At 38.8% G+C, this 19,259-nt stretch overlaps 1 protein-coding gene across 1 annotated transcript in view; it reads right to left on the bottom strand.

The window, feature by feature from the left end:
- LOC103469947 (transmembrane protein 132B) overlaps positions 1–19,259 on the bottom strand; it is a 243,194-nt gene that overhangs the window by 202,839 nt on the left and 21,096 nt on the right. Inside the window, exon 3 of the mRNA XM_008418032.3 lies at positions 13,350–13,437. Within this exon, the coding sequence (XP_008416254.2) occupies positions 13,350–13,431 (82 nt within the window). The 5' untranslated portion in view covers positions 13,432–13,437. The remainder of the gene's footprint in view (positions 1–13,349; positions 13,438–19,259) is intronic.

The raw sequence follows: 19,259 nt of genomic DNA, 5'->3' as shown, positions 1-19,259 counted from the left end.
GGGCCTGTCCTGCAGCTTTTAGATGCGTCCTTGGTCTAGAAAACATAGGCACTCCCAATAAGTTTAATTTAACACATTAACAGGAAAAGGCTAAATCTCAAGCAAGAAAACCTAACAGGGTTGCGTGCTACTCTCCTATTTCTGTAGTTTTGTTTAGAATAGTACTAAATACTACAATGCATGGATTAAAGGAATGCCAGTACCATATTGAGCAAAAAAGAAGGGAATGTAAAAATCCACAATGTAATTAAATAAAGTCCCCTGATAGCTGTATTTCTCAAACAGAGGGGTGCAAGAACCAGGAAGATTTTATTGTTACCTTTATTCATGTTTAACAGGTAAACGAGCCTCCAGTCTCTAGGTGGCAGTAGCACTCAAACTAATCAACAGCCTCCCTGTTCAACCCAGTAGAAGAAGTAGAAAAAATATTTAACTTTTTTCACCAACACAGTTCTGGTTTTTGGAAATATTTGATCCCACATCTTAGTCTGCCAGTTATGCTGCACACAATCATCCATGCTCTCTGCACGCTAAATGATTTCAAGTAGTCTTGCACTCAGACAAATAATACAGCTTTGGATCTTTCTGTTTCACAAGGACAAAAGTTAAAAGAGAGGCTGGCTAATAGATTTCTGTATGTTTGTAAAGTGCATGTCAGGCTCCACCAACTCAATGCTCTTTGGCTTCTTGTTTTTTTTTTGTTTTTTTTTTCCTCCCCTCTGTCCGTATGTGGTTTCAGGTTTGAAATCAATTTGGCTTAGATGAAAGTTTTCAATTTCATTAGCTTGATCAAATCGAGCCCTGTTAACAGGCGGCGGTAATAGAAAATCATTTAGGCCAAGCAGCTCGCACACTCTCAAAGGGCTGGTTAAGAGGTGCTTAGAGAAGGAGAGATAGAAAGAAGGAAGAAAGACATAAAAGAAAAATACATGGGGAAAAAAATATCTGTGAGGGGCATATGAGAATGAGGCAGAGCAAATGTAGAAAAAGTGAAGGCAATAAATGAGGTTTTGAAATGAGAAGATGTCGAGAACACAGCAGAAAAGACGAAACGATAAAGTGAAAAAGTCAAGAATGTTAGGATTAGTGTTAGAAAAGAAAGGGGAAAAATGGGTTTGTGAAAAATTAGTTATATGAATCACATTATGTTAATGTCAGCCAACGAACAAGCAGAGGAAGATGGTAGTGCAGGCAACATCGTTGCCTCCCAAGTTCCCATCTCAAAAGTTCAGATTTTTTCTGTAGCCATTATTCATATGTGCTGCATTTGTGGCTTTTCTTCCAAAGTGAAAAGTCGTTCACGTTAGGTTGATCACCGACAGTAAACAGAGTTTGTGTTGATGACAAACTCCACACAAACTCTGCACGTTTGATAACATAAACACGTGTAGGTTTGCACCGACAGGAATTATCAGCGGACCAAAAATATCTCACCTTTTCACTAGACTTTGCCAACTCTAAATGAGAAACCGGGTTTAGAAAAAAAACGAAAAGTAGGCAAATTATTAGTAGAGCATAACAATGTCAAGAAAACATTTAATTGGGATGCTACTGCTGAAAATTGTAAACACAATGTCAGTTTTGATTAATTATGCAACTGCCACTAGAAACTATGTGGAAATGTTTGGGTAGAACGGATTTTAAATGAATCCAACTTAAAACTCCAGACTGCAGAAAGACAGAAAAAGCACAACTCAGGATCTACAGTCTGCTATAAAGAGAGATAATTCATTATAGTGGCACTGATACCAGATTAAACGAGTTTTACCTCAGAAGGAGTTTGTAATAATGTACAGATCTTTAATAATTAAAACCTACAAGATGAGTTGGGAAAGAGAAAAAAATACCAGACGCTCCACAGCCGCAGCGTCTCTATGCCTTTCAAACTGAAAATTTGTGAATGACCAACTAGCAGGGCAGTTATCACTGCTTTAATTTTTATCTTAGAACATCAAGTTGTAATGTCTGTTGAAATGCTAAATGTTTGTGCTTTCTTTAAAGATTCCCACTGAGGTTGCTGCATTTTGTCAGCATCTTTAAGTGGAAACTCTGCAAAAACACTGATAATTAGGCTGGGTTTATGTTATTTGCAAATACACATATAGAACTGTAATCTTAAAGGTAACTGTTACGACCGGCGTAGTAAAGTTGATTATAAATAATGAGTCTGCAGGTGCCCGTCCCTGATTGGTTCTGAGAAAACGACGGAGATGTCCCATTGGCTGCTTTCCGGAGGTGACGGACGTAAAAGCTGCTGACGCGGACTTCCTGTGCTCCATCTTTGACTCATCTCCACCGGCCACACCCCTTTCCTTTGTTCATCTGTGTTAGAGTTCTGGAGTGTAGGAGTGAGCTGCCGTTTATGTTTTCCTAGTTTTTTCATGTTTTTCTTAGTTGGGAAGTTTTTGTCCTTTCGTTTATTTACTTTCGATTAGGTAAGTTAGTTACTATTTAGATAGTTTCCTTTTGTTTGTTGTTTTCGGCGATAGCTCACTCTGAAGTCAAGTACTCCATTGGTAACATCTTTATAAAAAAAATACATCATTTTAAAATAATCGTCAACTGTTCAACTTTGTGTGTGTCGGTTGTTGAGATTAGAGGAGGATGGATCCTTCATGTTGCGACCTGACCCCCCTAGACTGGTTGTAACAGTAACAGACAAAATGAACGACAGAGCTGGATGAACTGGAAGATGACTGAAATGAAGTGCTAGTGACATAATAATCATAGCAATAACTGCGGACAAAATCCAAACCATTATTGTTAGATTATGGTGTACTGCACATGTGGAACTGCTTCACTGACCTGTTATTTATAAACATGTTTTTTAATAATGTTAGTTATAAAATGTGAAATACCAGCTAAAAAAAAAAGTAAGCAAAATGTCACATTTTTAAAAATGCATCTTCTGAACAAACATGAAATGGGGAAGATTAATTTACTAACCGTATAATTTTGAGTAAATCATATCCTGTAAAATTCAATAAGAAAAATGAAGACCCAACGGTAATCTATTGTTGCTTTCCTCTGAGGCACTGAGTCATAATGATAATGATCAGCCTGTCTCCCCTTTCCTCTGACAAACACATGCATACACACGCGCACACACACGCGTTCGCACTGCGAGTGTGCAGCTAATCAACTAAGTGAAACTAATGCAGGGGGAAATGTGTTGCTGATTAGCTCAACCTTAAACTCCAAGACATGACTTCCAGATCCACACTGGCATTCATACGCACATACACACTAGTGCACTCGCGCACCGGCATGTGCACAGAAAATTAGTCTGGCTATTCATGCTAATCTGAGGGAAAATGACTTGCTCATTAGCAAGACCCTTAAACCTCTCGACAGCGCTTTAAAAGCCACGTCGTCTCATGGTCAAAGAGTATACCCAGATATGTAGCTCATACTGGAACACACACACACACACACACAGGCTTGAGTAGAGGAATCTTTGAACTATTCACAACTGCTCAGTATCATAAAATGACTTTCAGAAACTGCAAATTCTATAAATAGCACAACATAAAAATGAGACTGGACTATGCTAATAAGGACAAAAAGTGCAGGGCTGAATATGTGTGGACCAGAGATCAAGCACAAATGCATCAATTGGCCAGAGTTTCTTCTTAAAGTTTTGCTAAACTAAGATATGGTCTTGCTCCTAACTCATTACCAATATTATATATAGACTCTTTCAGTTTTAAATGTGCAAATGACCGCTTTGGTGTCCGCTTTTAAAAACAGGATAATACAGTAACTGCTCTCTTTAGAATCAGTGTCTAAAAGTGGATGCCAGGGAATAGAAATATTTGGTTATGTCACTGGCTATGCTAAATCCAACTTGTTACAGAACATAGATGTGAGCTGATTGGCTGAACCAAGGTTGAGTTCAAGGCATCAGCCACAATAAGGCTTATATTTGGTAAATGTGGATTTTTTTTTTAACTCGCATGAAGAGCTGGTCAGACTAAATGGGAAGATAGTTGATGCAAAACAGCAGAAAACCTGCTGGAGGTTGCAAAAATATTTGGAATGAAGCAACCAAAACCACATTGGAATAAAACTAGAACAAACAATATTCTGGTCCAGTCAAAGTAAAGACCTAGATGAAACTGTAACAACTCTCCATTTAGTCTAAGTTTGAGCCATTTTATCATGATCATACTTTTAATATTTTCTTTTGTTAATTTTGAAAGCTACGCAACATTTTCCCTCAATTTTACAATTACAACTTTACTTTGTGTTGGTCCATCACATGAAACCCCAATTTTTCAGGAGGTCAAATAATCACCAAATGACAATTGACAGCGTGAAGTTTATGATCTTTCCGAAGCTGAAACTCCGTTAAAGATTGACCTCCTCTTTTTCCACTTTACTCACAACTACATATGTCCATTAATTAAACTTTGAAACACCTCTTATGAGTCAGTTATTTCATGAGATATTTAAATGCAAGAGGTCAAGACTGGGTAAAGTGTTTTGACTCCAGAGCAGGTTTATAGACTGGATCATTCAATTCTGAGAAAAGCATTGGGTATATTTTATCATTTCAGTTGGTTTACAGGGAAGAGTATAATAGAAAAAACACAAGAGATGTTCAAATCTCTGCTTTGTTGTTATATTAATGCTAGCCAATCGCTGAAATGAGGTAAAGTAGTGGGCATCTGTTGCTCCACTTATTCATATCTTTTGTTTCTTTCAGTTTATTGCTACTTTGTAGATTTTTGATCAGCTCCTTTGGACCTTTTAATATTTGACCCAATGCTCAATGATTACAGTGGAGGAATCTTTTATTGATGAAGGCATTTGTTGCAGCTGCTCTTTTCCACTTACAGAAGCAGCTGATTGTGTCTCCCAAAGCCAAACTACTACCTGGGATAAGACTCGAAATCCCTGCTGAGTTGGACAACAGGCTACACAGATGTAGGGCAGGACCAAAATGGAGAGTTTCAAAATGGAAGTTTAAAACCATTTCTTCCCTTGATTGTTATGGAAAATTTAAGATCCCTGGCATATACAAAGAGGATGAGAATGTAGGGCTAACAAGGACTCAGTGGGAATATTGCAAATGCAGCATTATGTCTTTCACAAAGACATGGCTGCAGGAAGATATGGCTGAATCCAAAGCCTCTCTTCTCCGGCTTTACGCAGCCCCACGGAGGAAGCGGCCAAACCAGCAGACACATACCGCCTGTTTTAGCTTCCGACTTCTCAGCTTTGCTGCTATAAGCAGTGGTAGATGATTTGATTCTTGTAGAAAAGAATGCAAGTGCGTTATTATTTCTAGTACCCCTTTTCATTTTAGTTCTAGTAGGGGTTCTTATGCATTTTTAATTATGGCGTAGAGTGGTTATTTTGTCGCCATTAATGTACAATCCCACAATATAACCACACTTTTGGGGATTGAGACGTCTGTAAATGTGGAAAAACTGAAAGCTTATTAATCTCCAATAAGCAATAAAGTCAAAATGCTTCCTTTTTTTAAGATTTTAGAAAAATAGTGGCCTTTATTAAGTTGTAAATTGTCAGGAAATAAGGTGGAGAACAGGGGGTAGAGTGTGGGGGACATGCAACAAATGGCGCCAGACCAAGAATCGAAATACCAACTGACCCATCAATGCTGCCAAAGGTTTTGTATAAAAGAGAGAAAGATTTATTATTTTGTCCAAGAATAGTCACAGCAAATCCTTAAAGAGTGCAGAACAGAAGGCTTTACAACTAAGGCCTGAATATGCACAAATGCTTTTTATGAATAAAAAGCATGAATATACCTTTTAAATATTGTTTCTATAGTTATGCAACAATTTGTGTCCTTGGCATATGCAGATTTAAAATTTGGCTCAGCCAACCAAGAAGTTTGTTTGATAGAAAATGAGACAGGCATCAAACTGCTAACCAGCTTTTTTACCCTAGTGGTATTGATTGAGATTGGAAAGCCTCCTTGCCATTACCCTAATCTTGACATCTTTATAAAAACAACGTCTTCATGATTAAGCGTGTTCTTAACAAGCAGGAGTTTTGTCGATGAGATTCACTGATGGAAGCAGGAGAGACGGAGAACTTATTCTCTCTCTTTCTATCTCTCTCTAGGAAAGATACAATCTTCCTATCACAGTCTACAATCTCTTCACTCCTGTCACTTCCTGCTCCTCTGAGTGATGAAAGAAAGAACTGATTTGTTGCCTGCAATCTTCATAAATGTATGTTTTCCCGTTTTTAATTCTTCTATGCCTTGAGGCATATATTGGGGCTGAGAGACTGCAGACCTGTTCACAAGATACCACACCTCTGCACTCAGATACCACCGACGGCTGGAGATAGAAACCATACCAAACTCCTCATACAACACCAAGATGAAGGAGATGTAGAAATTTTATTTTACTTCACATTATATACTCATCTCATACCTTGAAATTAGGTACCGTCTCTTTAAGAACCTCGAACCCTTTCCAATACTCGTCGTCACAGCAAAGCTTCTCTAAGCCATCCATCGATGCCGTTTACAACCGTTCTTCAGACCATTGTAGCTTCTATAAGAGCCCAGCAGACGTGCAGTTCCACTAAGAAAGATTTTAGGATTCCTAAACATAAATAAACGAATCAAAGCAACATTTTGGGTATGTTTATGAATAACACAAAGCTCAAAAATTCTGATTCCAAGATAACTGATCAAAGAATTCTCAGGAACTTCATGTGGTTAGATATTTTGTATTAGCCTCACGTAACCACATTTACTTAAAGAAGACTATAAGTGGTAATCATCAAATCATCTCCATTACAGTAAAAAACTATTTACATGTGGTCAATACCAAATATCTCGTGAGAGATAGCTTTTCATTGGGAACAAAATTACCAAAACCGTCCGAGTGTGAAGGGACAAAATTACCATTGGGAGAGATTCTCCAATTATACCTACATGCTTCATAACTCCCTATTGACTCAGTCGATAAAAAAGTTCAGAAATTAAAAATATTCAATTTATTTAAAAGTATAAGCTTATATTTAAAATCTACAAAATGTCCATAAGTAGACTGGAAATCCTCACTGCTTGTTTTTCAGGGAAGAAAACCCCCTCCTGTCTTTGGATCTGTTTCAGTAAGCTGTGTGTGTGTGTGTGTGTGTGTGTGTGTGTGTGTGTGTGTGTGTGTGTGTGTGTGTGTGTGTGTGTGTGTGTGTGTGTGTGGGTGGGGGGGTGGGGGGGTGGGGGGCGTGGGTGCCTGTGTGTGTGCGTGAGTGTGTGACTGTATGCATGAGGTATACAAGGGTGGATGAATGGCTCAGTGAGTGAATGAAACCAACAATGAGACACAATAAAAGTGGTAAAAAAGAGCAACTTATAGAAAGGCCAGGGTAAAGACTTCCATTGTGTGTGCATGCGTGCATCTGTGCGAGTATCACTGATTTAACATCAGTAATTATTAATGTCCCACAACGCATGAGTAATGTTGCAGTGAGCTGACATTCTACTACAGGTTAACAGTGTAGTGTGAAACACACTCAAGCAGACACATACACAACATCAACGGACCTTTTTTCCCCCCCATCTGCATTTGACACATACAATAGAAACTCTGCTTTATGGTATTTCCAGGTATGTAAAAGGAAAGAAAGCAGCTCTTTTAAGACGTAAATGCATTTAAACAGGACATTTGCAGAAAAAGGCAAAGAAAAGCAGCTTCAATAAGGGGCAAATCTCTGAAATGAACTGCTAAACACAAGGGTAATCTTTTTAAATTATCTAAGCGCTAACGCACATGCTAGTGAAACTGGAGACCGAGACTGATGAGATCTAATGCTAAAAGCATTTTAAATGGCCCCAGACAGCCAAGTAAAAATAAGTATTTTCCTTTGACTTTTCTTAAGAGGAATGCCCTGGGCCCAAACAAGTATCGCTTCGGTATTTAAGAGTTTGAGAACCACAGTAGGGAATGTTTCACTGTCAAAAACTATATCAACTCAACCCTCCCTTGTGGACAATTTCTCAATAAAACTGCAGGCCATATCATTCATTCTTTTAAAATGAATAGCTAATATTCAGCAGCATATTAGAAGAGGTAATTACTGATCTAAGGCCTAAACAGTGCCAGATTATGACTATATGAAGAGTTACTGACTGATATTAACATAAATGGGAGGACACAAAGAAAAAGTAATTCCATGCAAACAGCAGAAAATAATTAACCCTTGAAGCAAACGCAACAATTTAAAGGATTTAATCAAAGCCTGGTTTTTGTAACACATTAGGCTTAAACTTGTTTTGGTCAAATTTGACCTGTGGAGATTCAATGTGGATAAATATCAATGGAATATATTTTTTTGCCAACTCTGTTAAATACATAAAAAGTCAGTAGAAAAAGTGGAACAATTATTCTCAATATATTTTTTCATAGAGTGAAAAGATAATGTTAAAAATATTTTTTGATTTATTCTGTAGCAGCTCTGTAACTGTTTATTCAATATTTATTTTCTACTGTTTTAAGTGGATTTGAGTTTCTAGCAACTTCCAATTAGGAATCTGTGACTTTCCTTGACACCGGCGTGTTTGTTTTAGTCACTGGCTGCTAAGCTGGACATGACCCATATTTATCTTACCACCAAAGCACAGAAAGAAAGATGGAAAGGAGAAAAAGGCCAGAAGCTCACTCACTGATGCAGAACTACAGCAAAATGTGGCATCTTCGGGGTCACCAACAACAGTAAACTTGAAATATAACCATTTGTTTGGAGAAATGTCACAAAAAACTGCCAAACCATCACAAACATAAATGTGGAATTATGCAAAACCTTACTGGGACTTCAACTAACGCAATATTCTTCAGTCAGATAAAAGTGAGATTGAGCTTTTCTGCAATAAACATTCCAGGTGACTGGTGTGAAGCAAAGGTTGAATATGGTGAAATGTCATTAAGTAAGATGGAGGATCTGTAATTTTGTGTGCCACAGTGTCTCTTCGAAAGGCATTGAGAAATTTGTAAGACTGAATTTGTGAGCTCTATGAAATACCTGGTTAATCTAAATGAAAACCTGGTGGCCTTCACTAGTACAGTAAAAAGGGTCATCTTAGAATCTTCTTTTAGTTAATTATCAAAAGCATAAAGCCAGACCAATGTAGAAAGAGTTCAAATAAATTGTTGAATTCCTTCAGTAAAGATATTATTATCCCATTTATTTTAAAAGGCACTGATGCAAATTATGATGCTATACTCAATCTGGTACAGTAATCACAACAGCTAGTGAACGCATTATACAACCAAGATAATGGTTTAGCATAAATGTGGCCCACGGTCACATTTATGCTAAACCATAAACCCCATTGCCATCCTATTTCATACCAATACTTATCTGTTTAGTGGTGGATTTATTTAAAGTTATGAGCGGTATCAGCTACAAAATAAGCTGCTTTGTTTGGTATTTACTGAAGTGGTTGGAGGAGACTTCTCCAATGTGCCGATTCAAAAAGGGATGTATGGATGGAGCTACCATTCTGCAAACAGGTTATTTCCTGCTCTGTTCATACTGACATTATACAACTGTGTTTGACCATCCTTTAGCTGTTCATCTTCTCAATTCTTAAAGGGGGGGAGGATATATGTGAAATCAATCCATTTTGAGGTTTATATCATGTTACGATGTCATTCCCTCATCAAAAACATACCTGAAGTGTTGATTTGATTCTTTTATGCATGTTTAAAAAATATGACACTCTGCCATGGCAACAAACTGGGGTGACAAACGTTTTCTCCCACACTGCACCGCATATTTCCCCAAAATTCAACCTCCAGGCTTCAGTCTCTAGCCGAGCTTTCGCCTTTCAGAGCACCTTTTTAATGCACCTTCCCCTCTACACTCCTGGTGGATCTGTGAGTCTGCCGAGCTTCGATAGAAACTATTTTTCAGTCCAACACTCCTTAAAATGCTTAACGGCATAATAAGGTAGTGCTTTTGTGAAGACGTGCTGAAAAGGGAGTGTCGAAAACAGTACGAGCTTCAATTTCAAGTTGTCAAATTGCAAAGACAAAATTGTTTAAGCCATGTTTGATATTCACAACATTTTGATAACAACTCAAGTTGGTATAGTTACTTGATTCTGCTATAAAATTCCACTATGTGCCTGGAAAACATAACATAGGCCCTTTAACACCAAACTGTTCGCTTCACAACAGGCACATCGGAGAAGCTTGGCTTTTGAACAAAACTCACAATGACATCCTGGAGAAGACCTAGATGATGAAACAACAGAATGATGTAAATAGAATGAAACAGTCATATTGAAATAGGGATGCCACTTAAGTTTGTGAGAGTGACAAATACCATCAGTTTGGGAGACACTGTAAAGCGCAATACATTTTGTTGCAATGATGTGATGTTTATTACAAAATTTGACAAATTAGCACGACAGCCCTACAAATCACCTAAATGTGAGCACATCTCCGCATTAAGAAGGGAAGCTGTGAAAGGGAAACAAGAGGAAAGCAGGGAAAAGTGGCTTATTTTTCTTTTTTATAAACACTGCATGATTACGTACTTGCAAATTCTAAACAAAAACACAGTTGAGAAATGAATATGGATTTTCACTGCAGGATTTTACAAAAAATAGAAATAAATAAAAATTATACTTTTGCACATATGAGGCGATGTCATAATCTAGCTTGCATTAGTGTCGCCCCAGATCAAAGCTTCTGATGATCTGAGGTGCGTTTAAGTTGCCAACAGGTTAAACTTTCATTCTAATGACCATCTTTAAAACTTCAACTGTCAATTGGTTTAAAGTTTTCTATGCATCTGATTGACTTATCTGCACATCTCACAAAATGTTTGCCGTATTGCAAACATATTATTGCCACAGTGACTTTGTGGCAATAAAAAAAAAATGCTTTTAGTAGTTATTTAATGTGCATTTAAACAAGTATTGAACTCAATACTTTGAAAATTAGAGTGACATGTTTTTCGTCATCTCTCAAAATAAAGGACTCTTTTTGCCTCAATCAACTCGAGGTTTGATGTCTGAATTAAAGAAAAATAACTAAAAGTTATAATAAAACATCAACTCTTCCACTGACCTGTCAACTTGAAAAATATGTAGCAAATTTAACATTTTCAGCACATAGGACTTGACTAAATTTAACCTGAAGGAAGACAATTAAAGTAGACACATGCCTCAGATTCTCACAATATGAGCAATTTATACAAAAAATTCACATTGTAATGTTTATCCAAAAATGAACAGCAAAAATGTAAAACGGAGAGAACTCTATCCTTCATGTAAGCCAGCTGGCTGGCAGTGCACAGCAAGAGGTGAGGGAGGGGAAACCACAGCGTTCTTCGAAGCCCCTTACAGTTCATGAGCACTCAAGAATATTTTCTGGCATCTCATAGAAAGGACTTTTGAGTCGTGGAAACAATTGGATGCGACATTTTGACAGTTTAAAATCATAACTTTTATTAACCTTTCGGTATCCTGAAACCACTAAACCGATACACGTGCGATTAAAAATCAGGCCTTGCTAGACAGTTTGATCAACCCCGAGAAACTTTCAGGCACTTTTAGGCATCGTTATATATCCCAGTCTGGATCTCTTTTGATGATTAAACTTTAAGACACAATTTCACCATAATTAAGACATAAAGCAACGTACTAAAAAGTACGCTGAAAAGCTGCCTTGCGCCTTCTGTGATGTCAAGATTGAAGCTTTTCTGGAAGGAAGATCTTACACGATTCAATCCAGATTTACAAGAATGCAAACTGTTATTCTGCATGTAACAAATTATCCTTGAAGTGAATTTGACTGCTTTCAGAGACAAGTTTGACTGGAAGCTTTAACAGTGTTTGCTATTCATTATACCAGTAGAGCTGTGGTGTACCAGTGTCCAATAAAAGCTTTTTAACCAGAGCCAAGATGTAAGAGAACTCTCCATGAGCATGTGGGTGAGAGAAAGACACCAAGGCAGAACAAGAAAAGAGCAACGCAACCGGCCTACTTGCCACCAAGGGAGCGACTAAACAGCAGTCAGAAAGCTGTATTCACTGTGATACAAAAAGGTACAGACAGTCCCTGCACGCAGAGAAAACACTTAAGTATTTCATCATAGGCGGAGAACGCAAGAGAGCAGAAAGGTCACCGGGGGAGTGGAGAAGCAGAGAAAATGTTTGGACGATTTCAGCGTTTGGTTACTCAGACGTGTTTCTGCCGGCCACAGCTGTTTTCAGGCGCGGCGTTCACTGGCTGTCGGAGTGCACGGAGACCACCGCGCTCCGGAGCGCACAACGCAGCCTCTGTTAACTGCTCAGTGGGCCGTGACTGATCCGAGCTGATTAAAGCCACGCACACTAACACTCGCACAAAGGAAGAAGAAGAAGAAGAAGAAGCAGAAAAAAAAAAAACACTCGCGGGATTATGATACTGATGCCGAAGGACTGTCATTTGGACTGAAAACGGAGGCGTGCGAACCCACTCAGAGAGCTTTAAATCAGCCAGCGCGCTTTACACTTTATTATCTATTTTTTGCGCTTATTACAGCGGGTGGTGGTGCAAGTCGACTGGTATTTAAAACGTCCCAGGATACTTATTTTTGGTTCCGCTTCTCTGATCAAAGAGATTTTGTTTTTTTTTATTTTTTGCATCCCTGAGTTCTATGAAGGAAGGAACATTAAACTGTTGATCTGATTTAAATGAAAGGAAAATGTGTATTAAATTTACGAAGCCAAATTATCCCGACTTGGGTTTACTTTTAAGTCCGATTCTTCTCATCTTCCACATCCAATCACCTAGAAGAAAGGTGAAAAGGACCTCCGCTTTAAAGCGCTCACTACCATTTAAAATACACCATGCAATAAATTGCGTCAAAATGTACTTTTTAATTCTTACGAACTGGGAAAAAATGGGTGGATTTGGGCAACAGTATAGGTTCCTGGCTCAGCTGGCACAGGAGCGTGTCAGCCCCGGAATTGGCGCGTCTCAGATGGCACCAGTTAGAAGGCATCTGTCATTTGATGCTTCGGCAGTCAATTACTCATTGTCTCACACGAGAAAATACATGTGTTGCATTCTATATTTTATTCGATAAAGACCCTAACGTCATGTCTTTATATTTTTGCCAAGATGAAATTTTTCTATAAACATTTTTTTTCTTTAGGAGAACAAATGGATTAAGTTAAGTGCTGAAAACTTCCTTTTTGTCCAGGCAGACTCTCCACACCAGAAAAAAAAACAACACAAACTGAATTGTGACTTTTCCTCCCCTCGAGTGTGGATAAAACGTAATTAAAACCAATTCCGACACAAGAACAAAGTGATTATAGAAACAATTAAGAGTTTGAACGTATTTCCAGTAACAAGTCTTACCTTTCCACAGGACGAGAATTAAAACGGTCTTCCAGAGGCAACATCCCACCGGCGCGCCTGTCCCTCTCCCGACCGTCTCCATACCTTCCTGCCGGGTGAAAGCCAATGGGAATGTTCACAAAAAAAGGACAAACTGGGAGGTTTTTTTTTTTCTTTTCTCAGCTTGTACTATTTCTGTCTTGTTCCAACTTTCGGATCACTGTCGCGTCGGTGCCATAAACGCTCTCATCCTGACCGAACTGCGCTCTCCACTTCTGATTGACCGAACAAACAGCACGCTGCTGAGGTCTGGGAGAAAAACTATAAATCCTTTTGAAGTTGGAAATAAAAAGAAATTCCCGAATGGTACTTCCTGTGCATACTGTCCGCTCGTTAAATCATCTCTTGAAAACAACAAAAAAAAAAAAAAAAAAAAAAAAAGAAGACCAAAAAGTCTGTAGTGACTCAAAACAGTTTGTTTTTTTTTCAATCGCTGGGCTTTTCAACCCGTGCGCTCTTATGCTTCATGTATCCAAACGGGACGGTTAAATCTTGGGTAAGCTGCCACTGACTTCATCGCACTTTTTTCCTGCAAACTTTAAAGCCAACCGGAGCCAAATGTTTATTTTAAAAAGTCCACGTCCGAAACGATTTTGACACTACAAGCGAAGGCAAAAGTCTGACTCTTGAAATCGAATGTCTTCAAGAAAATCCAAACAGTGCTCCGTCCTCTCTCCTTGTTTTCCCCTCTTCCTTCTGTCTATCCATTGACCGCTTCACTCCGCTTGCTGTGCGAGTGACGCGCCTCTGGGCTCAACTTGAGAGAATTGTGCGCACACCATCAGCGAGACGGAGCGAGGCGAGGAGAGGACGGGAGAAGAGAAGAGAAGAGAGGAGCTCTGTCGCTTTCAGCAGCCGCTTGGGAAGGAGGAGGCTGAGGGGTTGGTGGGGTTCTAGCGACGGCTGTGGGGCTGGGGAGGCTGCGGGAGGGTGGGATTTGGGGATGTGAGTGGCAGTTAGAGAACCAATCAAGTGTAAAGGATATTAGTAGGGTTTTTTTTTTTTTTTGTATTATTCCTTTGCCTTCTTGAGGTAATTTACTTGTTTTTATCTGTATGGAAATACCACACCCAGATGTAATGGACGAAAACATTTGTTTACAGTTTAAAGAAAACTGAACTAAAAACAAAAAAAAGTAACTCGCTATAATCTGTGTGAAAATGAAACAGACTGTTGATTTTTTTATATATATATATATATAATAAGAAATGGAAAAACTTAATTATCAAAGCTTATAGGAAACTGGACGTGACTGTGTCGGAGCTACTTTTAGATAAAGCGTGAGCGCGAGTCCACGTCTCGTTTATCCTCTCAAGGCTTAGTTCTGCATTATTCATCCAAAGACACACGCTACACCTGTTCTCTCTGTAATCGATAGACACCAACTTCGCCACCAAGCCCGCACGTGCTCATGCGCGCTCAACCTCCAGGGCACCTCGCGCACGAAACTCATTCACTTTCTATTGATGCAAGCTGTGGCCACGTGCACGTGAAGGAGCGAGCGAAGCAAGAGGACGGAGGGTGATGGTGGAAAGGGGCAGAGGGTATGGGGAGTTGAACAAGTCAGAGGAGAGAGAACATTAAGGTCCTCTTTAAGTCCGAGACGATATTTCATAAACCGGCGTGCCTGCTTCCCTTTGTCAGCCAAATGTGTAAAAGCTAAATAGATGACATTGTGACTTATTGAACTGCAAATCAGCCGGCGGAGGGATGGGAGGATTTCCGGAGACGGAGATACGTGTGAGCCTCGATGCCTCTCCGTGTGTCTGACTCCACTCCGTCAGAGGGACTAAGGAGGAACGACAGCACCCCCTAGTGACGGTTTTAAAGCAGATTGAACAAGCAGGGGGTAATTTACCAACATGATCCTTCTGTGTACAGGTCAGGTGCATCTCAATGTTTTTTGTTTTTTTTTCATGGATTAAATTCCAAAAATGAAGTTAATTTTAGGCAACAAAGACAACTATATTGCTTCATAAGACCACAAAAAACTTTTTTTTAAAAAAAATACTACCTAAATGTATGTCCACATACTGTACAGAATATGCAACCAATACTGGCCCTCATAATTCATTTGCATGAATTATGAGGGCTGACTGACATGGAGGTGATCAGCCTGAGGACTGCTGGCTGATGTGCTGAAGCCCAGACTCCTTTAGCTGTGGCCTCCAGGGTCTGGTGTCTCATATCCTCATTTACACTTCTTAGATTCTCTTTGAGGCTTGGTCATGCTAGTTTGCCAGTCAACCAGAGTCATGCTAGGGTTACTAAATCAGGTGTTGATACTTTCAGCTGTGTGGTTTGGTGGCAAATCCCTGCTGGAAAATGAAGACCGTCATGATCCCATGGACTTTGTGTTTGGTCTTGTCTGAGGGTTTTTTTGTTGTTGTTGTTTACATTCTTTATTATTCATTTCAGTTTCCATACTGAGTATTTGTGCTTCACAGTTTGTTTTTTACCATTCCATGTCTCACTTGTGTCTTCTTGCAGTTTTTATACCCGTGTTACTGAACTTCTACTGTACACCCACGGCTCCTGTTCATCTTCAGGTTTTCCTCCGATTCCTGAATCTATACGTTTTGGATGTTTTACTTTTCATTAAAGACAGCCCTGATTAGACGCATATGATGTCTCTGGTGAAGGCAAAGAATGCAACTTGTCCTTCAGCTGCACTTCAAACACCCAGCTTATTTTGATAAGAGCTGTTGTACTTCACCATTTTTGTGAAGGTTGCTACCCAAGTCAAAACCATCTGATTGGTTTTGAAAGATCTTAAGAGTTTTATTAAATGTATAGCACTGCTCTATAGTTAATTTCGCCTTGCTTCATTGTTTCAGTCAATATTGTCACATCACCTGCAAATTTAAAAATCCTGACTGATGGTGGATGACCAAATCATTTGTGCAAAAGGAGTACAAGAGACCACACCACTGTTGGTCCCCAGTGCTTGTGGACACCAGCTTTACATCATCAATTATCAGATATATGCGATTGTCATTATGGAGGCTTTCGGCTCATTGCTTCTAATCAACCTTTGATGTTCCCAAAATTATTCTTCTCTCTCTTCTTTCTGCTCTTTTCACTCTGATTCCATCAGGCAGGCATCACGCTTCGTTTCATTGCTCCCTCACTTGTCCCCAAACACATTTTTCTCTCCTCCCACTCACAAGCCAACTACGTCTCTGCAAGTAGGGAACCAGCATCCATCCAACTACATAAGTGCATTTTACTCTAATATATTATTTCATTTCCACTCTGTGACTTCCCTTTCAACAAGCTAGACATTTGCCACGACTTAAGCGTGAAAGATCTATTTTTAACTGATCTATTCCTTTTGGACTGCAGCGGAGGGAAAGCATTAGTTCAGCAAGCATGCAGTAAAGAGTAATGTTTGTACAAATAACATGTCTGTATACCAAGATACCAAGGCTATGTGGGGGATATTTGAGATTGTATGCAAAGAACTGTTCAAGATTAAACATATTTCTTGTAAAATGAGAACATTCCCATTTGCAAAAGCATTCATGTCCTTTGAAAGTTTTACATTTTGTCAGTTTGCAACCAGAAACGGCATAATATATTGGAATTTTTGGTAACATACCAGCACAAATCAGTGAGTCATGTATTTGTATTTAGCCTCAAATGCCCTCAGAGTCCCCCTTGTTATTATATATTATATATTGTATTCATACTTAAAGTTAGGTCTGTAAATTTTCTCTCGATGATTCCCCCCCACTTCGTCTGACGACTGGGCAGTTGAAACTGGAGAATCATTATAGAACAATATCTCAATCTTTGTTCATCTAACATAACACTACACAGGTCACTAATGAAGCTGTTGGGCCTACTTGCAAGATGCTGCATGGCAGCATGTTGCTGTGGAGAGCCAAGGCAGGAAAGCAGGTCAGAGTAATGGGAAGATGGATGGAGCTAAAAGCAAAGGCAATTCTGGAAAAACCTCTGAGAGGCTGAAAAAATACCTTCCTGCAGGATGACAACACAGAAGCAGAGTAATTACTGAACAGAAATACCTGCAACTCAAGCGAAAGGGGTTTCTACAAGGTATTGATTCTTGGGGTTGAAAACAAAGGCATGCCACACTTTTCAGTTTTATTTATAAAATTTAGAAAACCATGTAAACCCAAGACATCTAAAAAAGACTATCAGTCATGTTGGCGCTTAAACAAGGTCCTACACCATATTCCATCAGGAAGGTTAAATACAAACAAATTGTTATCTTCTTTCACTGTACAAATATGCTTCCGTGTGGGTTAGGAAATAAATATCCAACAAAATACTCGAGTTTTTTCGAGAAAACATGCAAAGCCGAGGGAGTTAGTTTAGACACCTTCAAAAGCTACTCACTGTACACAGAGATAAAGCTTGCTCATTAAAAAGGGTATTATGCATTTTCCAAGCACATAGTGCCATTTTATAAAGCATAATCAACTACATTACCTTCAGCTGATAAATAAATGTGGTATATATCAAACATGTCCCTTTATGGAAAATTTGATGCCTTGAAAGTTGGCCTCCATTAGAAGCTCCTACTCTTTCCAACTCTCAGCCTTCAGTACGTCATCACAACACACAGTCCTGGACTGTATAGCTCCAAGGGTGAACGCCACAAGATGTTCAAGGATTTATCAAAAATGCATGAAAGAATTCTAGGAAAACTCCAGGTATGTTTTTGATAAGGGAATAACATCATAGCATAATATAAAGCTCAAAGAAGTCCATTTTAGATAATACTCCCCCCTCAACATATTAACCATATTTGTATACGGCACCAGTCATTTTCAAAATAAATAGAAAACCATACTTTACCAATGCTCTTTACTATAGGCATAAATTAGCTGAGTAGGTTCATTGCAGTTTCTCTTTTCTTGTTAAAAAAATATTACTTGTCACCATTAGAGGAGGCCTAGAGGCAGCAAATGTTCATTATATCAAACCAGGAAGACATTCATCATAAAGATTGGATTGTCAGTTTGGGGTGTAAGTCCTCAGACAACTCTTAATAGATGTTATTCCGTAAATGAAGAAAAATGTGCCCTCAAAAAACCGATCTTCAGTGTCATACTTTAGTTGTTGTGCTTATTCGCTGCCACTCTGACCACAGCACCTGCCCCGTTCTATTTTTGAACTTCAATCACAGTAAATCCCATGCAGCCAAACTCAAGCCACAATGTAGAAGCAAGTCCTACTTTTTATTGAAAACTTGCCAGATTTTGCACCGCATCTACATTCCTAAGACAAATACTAATTTTTACTTTGGAAATAGCGATGTTTCACTATTTTCAATGTGAAACAATGTCCAGAGGCAACGTTGGACATAATTTTCCTTTGGTCACAGTTCCTGTGGCACATCCCAGTTATTTGGACTTGGTGGAAATCTTTTGGCAAGCATGAAACTGAAACCTGTTTAAATGGGCAGCAATGGGGAAATTACTGAGGTCCTTAAAACTTGTTTTTCCAACAGTTCTTTCCACACTCAAAATAATTTATTGGAAACAAAAAAATATCCTTATCAATATGCATGTTTGTAAACCCAAAACATAAATCAGTTTTAGGCCGACAGATGGTGTACATCAGTGCTGGCATATTCTACATGGCATAAGGCATAAGGCACAACTGCGGTGCAGAAATGTGTGAAAATATGTTTTGATGCCACTTCGCAGCTCATACATAAAACTATAGGTTTCTTTCTTTAATATAAATTTTTTCTGCTCCCGTTTAGTATCTCGACTACAATGCTTTTATTTTTAACCCCAACCTTCAACAAGTAGCACATTAGAATCAATGACATGCGGTTCATGACTGGTTAGCCACAGTTTTTTGAATGTTATCTTTGGCTGACCTCTCTTTTCT

The sequence above is a fragment of the Poecilia reticulata genome, chromosome 9, assembly GCF_904066995.2.
Source record: "Poecilia reticulata chromosome 9, P_reticulata-male-v2, whole genome shotgun sequence".
Classification (NCBI taxonomy): Eukaryota; Metazoa; Chordata; class Actinopteri; order Cyprinodontiformes; family Poeciliidae; genus Poecilia; species Poecilia reticulata.
The sequence above is the reverse complement of the archived record's forward strand: the minus strand, read 5'-3'. Positions and strand labels throughout refer to the sequence as shown.